This window comes from Alosa alosa, chromosome 16, assembly GCF_017589495.1.
Source record: "Alosa alosa isolate M-15738 ecotype Scorff River chromosome 16, AALO_Geno_1.1, whole genome shotgun sequence".
NCBI lineage: Eukaryota > Metazoa > Chordata > Actinopteri > Clupeiformes > Clupeidae > Alosa > Alosa alosa.
The window spans coordinates 26542086-26548085 of record NC_063204.1 but is presented as its reverse complement, the minus strand read 5'-3'; the positions used below and the strand labels follow the sequence as shown (position 1 = coordinate 26548085).

General features: G+C 41.9%; 1 protein-coding gene across 1 annotated transcript in view; it reads right to left on the bottom strand.

Moving 5' to 3' along the window:
- jph1a (junctophilin 1a) overlaps positions 1–6000 on the bottom strand; it is a 39954-nt gene continuing 33954 nt past the window's right edge. Inside the window, exons 5-7 of the mRNA XM_048266526.1 lie at positions 5279–6000; positions 3761–3857; positions 1–2936 (exon numbers count right to left, since the gene is read on the bottom strand). Of these exons, the coding sequence (XP_048122483.1) occupies positions 3777–3857; positions 5279–6000 (803 nt within the window). The 3' untranslated portion in view covers positions 1–2936; positions 3761–3776. The remainder of the gene's footprint in view (positions 2937–3760; positions 3858–5278) is intronic.

Genomic DNA, 6000 nt, shown 5'->3' with positions numbered 1-6000 from the left:
TACAGGGCATAAAGTCTTTTATTGTTATATATAGACAAACATCTCCTTAGACTTAAACACCATTCAATAGTTTTTCTGGGTTTGGCGATATCAAAAGTCACTCAGTTCAACTTTGATTCCTAAGGTCCAATGAGAATCCTTTTTTATTAGTTACTGACTGTAAATGGCTTTCATTAATAGATACATCTGATATTTTCCGTCAAAGGTTGTGTGCATCATGTTGTTCATTATGAAATGAGTTATATCCTTTGTCAAAATACAGCTGAGTAAATCTTTAGAAAAATACCATAAATTCATTTGAGATGTTGGATTGTGCTCTGTAAAAATCCTTATAAATAGTATATAACCTTCACTGTATATAAATGTATTTCAACATGCAATGTTGCTTTTAAAAAAATACCTATATACCGTCTTTTAAATTTGTATGATGTTATGGTTCATAAGTCTTTGAAATCATAATCAAATGAATGAGGCCATTTACATTGCATTTCAAAGAAAAGAATAACAATAACAGCTTGCCAAATTACCATACTTCCCATCAACGTTGCTTGTATGCATAAAACATCATTGTTCTCAAGTAAAAACACTTCATCATGGCTGCCTCTTCAGATGCTGGCCCTTTACAGTACATCCACTGACACACACACACACACACTTTCTCACACACAAACACACACACACACACTCACACAAACACACACACACACACACACACACACACAACACACAACCTTGCCTCTATACCTCAAGACCACTACTCTACTCAAGAGGCGAGATGCACTGACACCAATTTCCAAAGATTTGATATATGCGCTGCCTACATATAAGAAATAATTTATGTCACATAATGTATCCTTCATAAACCATGCAAACTAGCAGTCAAATCAAAGGTGAGATAAAAGTTCACTTTTCATCAAAGCCCTTGTAAAGATAGATTTTTGACATGAATATTCTGAAACGATACATTGTTATAACGAGGCTGTTTGAACAGAATAAATTAATGTTTTTGAAGTGATAACATACAAAGAATGGTATCTTTTTAAATAAAGTGAAAAAAAAAACCCACCATGCTGCACCTGCAACAAAGAATACACTAAAACAAACACTAACATGACAAGAGAGAGCAAAAAAGAAAACATTTCTCTACTTGTAGTAACAGTCCATTTCCACACTACAGGTTAAGACAAAGACTTCTTTACTTTTTGAGGCTTTTTTCTCTTTCATTCGCATCCTCCTCTTGATTTGAGGTAAACAGTATAACTGTTAAAGACTTTAAAAGGCAACACTCTTACCCTAGGGTATGATATCTTCCTCGGCTCTACCTGATCGAATCACACACACAAACACTTTTTTTCTTTGGGTCTGCCAAAGCGCACTGAAACTCCTATTTCCCACAAATATATGCAAGCAAGCAGTGTCCCTCGACAAAAAAGGGGTTTCACATTGTCGTTAAATCACTAATAATCCACTTTCATAGTTCCACATCAGAGGCAGAAAAAGACAACAATCTCATGCAAAACTGTCTAAGCTTCGGCTATAAATACCATGACATAATTTATTTGATTCTCAAAATAAATAAAATGTTTCTTTATTTTTAATAATAAGACTTCAAATTCAGCTCTGTGGTGTTGAGTGTAGCCTTGTTTGCTGAAACAGTGTTGATTCGCACAACAATAAAACCAGTAGTCAATCTAAACAAGTTTCCCTTTTAAGTCAGAGCACAGCATTTCATTCTAGTTGTGTGATTAAAAACAAAATGATGCCAAGATGACTTCTACAAGAATTAAAATGATGACCATACTACAAACCTTTAGTTGGCAAAATATATAATCCATCTTTAAAAAAATAAAACATATTGCACATTTCTCAAAATTAGAATATCATCTCTGTGAAAGTTGTTGTTATACCAAACAAAAATCAACCAAAGAGGGATGGACATTTGATGAAGGTAGTGATTCTTTTACGTTTTTTTTTGCCAATTTGCCATTGACTTCAATACAAAGCAAAACATGTAGAAATAAACTACAACAAGAAACAAAACAAAACAAAACAAAACCAACAGAAAAAAAAACAGAAGAATGAAAACTGTTCCATGCAAGGGAGTGGGGTGGGGGTTGGTGTTGTCAAAGAAACCAAAGGAACCTTCCTAAGCTGCATGTAGTTGTGATGCTAGGTGAAATTGGTGGTGACGCTAGCTGACGATATAAGACTGGTGTGCCTGTGTGTGTGTCTATGCATGTGTCTATGCATGCATGTGTGTGTGTGTGTTTGAGTGATTGTGTGTGTCTGTGTGTGTGTGTGTGTGTGACACGCCACCCCTATCGCATACAGTTTCCTCTGGCGGGATTGGCTGGAACGCAATCCCGTGGCAACAATGTCCCCTGGACACGTTCCCCTGGCAGCCGAGAGCGGACACCTCCCCACTAAAACGTCAGATGGTAAAATAGTAAGGCAGCTGTTGGCTCCCGTCAGTTTCAAAGTGCATCTCTGAATGTTTCCAGTTAAGTCTCTCCCTCCCCTCCCTCCCTCTCTCTATTTCTCTCTCTCCCTCCCTCTCTTTCTCTCTCTCATTCCCTGGGTGCGAGGACAGATAGGGAAGCCATACACTTCAGAGGATTGGGCTTAGATCAGCAGATTCAACGTGATTTTTATGTTATTTTTTTAATAGTTTATTAATTTTTTTCTTCATATAAATACAACTGTGTTTATATTTCTTCACCCCAACATTATCTCACTCCAGTTCTCACAGGACCCCCAAAGAGCCTCAAATCGTCAGGCAGGAAGCCGAACAGTCTCTTCGCTGGATGTTCCATGTCTCATGTATCTCCAGTGGTTCATGCTCATTCCAAAGCTCCTTTGGCCAATCCCGAATCGCCCGACGTCATTTTGTTTCTTTAAAGGCCGTCGACACAACTGCAACGGTTTTCATGACTCCACTAAGGCCAAGATAAAGTTAAGAAGGTTAGGTACATACAGTAGCAGTCTCTCGGGGACAAATGTGATGTCGCAAGAGCTCACAGCCTGAACAGAACCTATTGAAATTGCAAACTAGGAAGACACAGAAAAAGAATACTACCATTAACAAAGCTATACCTATAGTGAGTTTGGCCAACAAGACTACCTTTAGGCTCCTCTTTCAGAAGGCATTAGGATTGATTTATATATTTCGAATGTGTTTAATTGTATGTTCCGCAGGTCCTATGTTCCCCGGGTCCTATGTTCCCCGCTGTGTATGGGACCGTGGAACATAGGACCCTTTTTTAAAACCCTAACCATAACCCTAACCCCGAGTGGGGAACATAGGACCTGGGGAACATAGGGATGACCCCGTGAAAACTAGCTGTTGCTGACTGGCTAGGGCAAGGTCCAGTTAGAGTATAACTAAGCCTATGTGCCTCACATTCAATCTGAGTGCACAGCAGCACATGGATTAATAGTAATATGACCAAATTTAAAAGAAGGTTGTGTGTTGGAATGTCAATACCCAGATAGCAACCGGCTGGCAGACCACTGTCAGCCCACTGGGGGCAGATCTGCTGGCATTTTGTTCATCAGTTTTCTGGCGGTCCGCTCGTGGGTTGCTGACAAATGCCCCAATATTTTGCCACTTTTGGTCTAAAATCTATTTCATTTATTCAGGTGAAATTTAAAATTTAGTTAAATTTAAAGAGATGGCACGCCACTGGTGGTCCACTATCTGCCACTATCTGATTTTGCTATCTGGGTAGCCTCTGTATGGTACATGAAATCATTAGCTTACCTCAAATTCCAGTGCATCATGTCAGGAAATGGACAAAAATAATTGCAAGGCCAATATTCAAAAGCATAACCATGGCAACCAATATTGAATTGGGACCCTGTAATGTCAAAACAGAAAAAGCAAAATGTCAAAAGGTGTAGAGAAAAATATCATTACTTTTTTTAAAGCTACATAATGGTGTTATTTGTCTAGTATCTCTAAAGTACATGAACATCTTTATACAAAACAAACAAACCCTAAATCAAACGTTCTCGCACAAACATAGTTTGAATCCACTGCTATTTCTTCAGGCCTACTCATTTGCTTTCCAACCTACTGATGTCATTCCCACTGCTTCCATCGCCATGCGTATCATCCATACCCACAGTATTCTACTCAATGTAGGAGGCAGAAAACTAGCTAGCACATTTTCAGATAAGTATAAAATCTGTTGCCTCTTTTTTAGCACGAGCTCCAAACCCTATTAGCACACCTGAGTATGAATGAGGACATGCTAACGGCGCTAACTTAGCTTGTAACATTATCGTCATGAGGACATGCTAACTGCGCTAACTTAAGTTGTAACGTTATCGTCACTCCTAAAAGATAGTGCTTGATGTGAGATGTTATTGTATCTGATCATCTCAAGTCAAGTCTTAAAGCATGGCAAATCATCTCTCTTAATGCCTCAGCACACAGTCAATCATGTTCGCTGAACCACCCAGACACAGATGTGTTTACAGTTTGAGTGTGAACTTGTCAATTCCTGTTTGGTAACAAGTTCTTATTTTACTTCGTCTTGGGATGAATACTAGCAATCCCAAAACAATAGATTAAGCTCTGTTGTAAGTTTGATATATTGTAAAGGCTGCACTCAAAAAACCCTCTATAGACCCTTTCAACAATAAAAACAAAAACAATGCTTGAACGTTCTATTTGGTTCCCAATCTACTTCCTCTGCATTAAGATAACATATGGAATGTTAAAACAGAAGCCTTGTGGGGCCAACTATGATGCTGATAATGGAACTCTCTTGAAAGGGTCTATAGAAATGCATGGGGTTAGTTTGTAACGCCAAAATGGCAGTTGTCTACGCGTCACACCCCTTCCATGGCAAAATGTCGACATGTGAATACATTGAGCCAATCATGTGCTGTGTTGTGAATACATTGAGCCAATAATGTGGTGTGTTGTGAAGACATCGTGCCAATCATGTGTTGTGATCTCGCCGCTGGAGCAAGATTGGTGTCATGAAGCCTTGCACACGTGCATTTCTGCCGAAATAGATGCCTGATAAGTGCCCAAAAAGCATGGCCGCCGAGTGGAGGCACTTGCCAAAAAGGACTTTGACTAAGCCTAGTCCTAGGTTACCCGTTATTCTAAATGGAAATCTCCTCTGTTCTCCACATTCTCTTTTAGTCCAGGACTAGGCTTAAGGATTAGACTGGCCCTATGAATATGAATCATGGGAACATGAGAACTCCCGAAAAGAAGGTGAGTGGATTTGGAGCTACAGTATAGCTCGGTTGGAGCACTTACTGACTCTTCCTCGACCACGTCGAGAATCTCCATGCTGGCTTTCTTGGTTTCTGACAGGCTCTTTGGCTTGATCGACTCCTGCTTCCTGAGCTTGGGGTCTGGCTTGGCCTCAGTCTTGGCTCCGGCTCCGGCTCCTGCTCCGGCGGGCGTGGGGGTCCTGAACTTGGGGGGCATGCGCGCCAGCTCGGACTGCGTGGGCTCCTCAGGCTCCTCTTCCTCAGGCTCCTCGGGCGGTGGCGCTGCCTTGACAGGCGTCTTGACGTAGTAGCTGTGGTACTGCCGCTGGCGGTGTAGCATGCCGTTGCTTTGCCTGTCCTGCTGCTCGGACTCTGGCTCGGCCGCCGCCTTTGGTGGTTTGGGGGGAGGCTCGTCATGCTGGCTGTGGAAGGACACCTGCGCATGCGGCGGAGCGGGCACGACTTTGGCAACCTCGGCGGTGATGGCGGCTCTCTCTTCCTTGCTGATCTTACGGCTTACGCCGGAGACGCTCTGGTCTTTGCTGATCTTGCGTGTCGCGGCGACACTCTGATCCTTGCTGATCTTGCGCGCCACGCTGCTGTTGGCGAGTGCAGGGGCTTTCTTGGTGGGTGACGGGGGCGGTGAGACACCCGGACTCAGGGCAGGGGAGTCCGGATCTACCTCTTTCTTCTTCTCGTTCTCCACCGGGACTTCAACAGGAGTCTCCATAGGCTCTGCAAATCTCTGCTTGACATAGTCAAGGC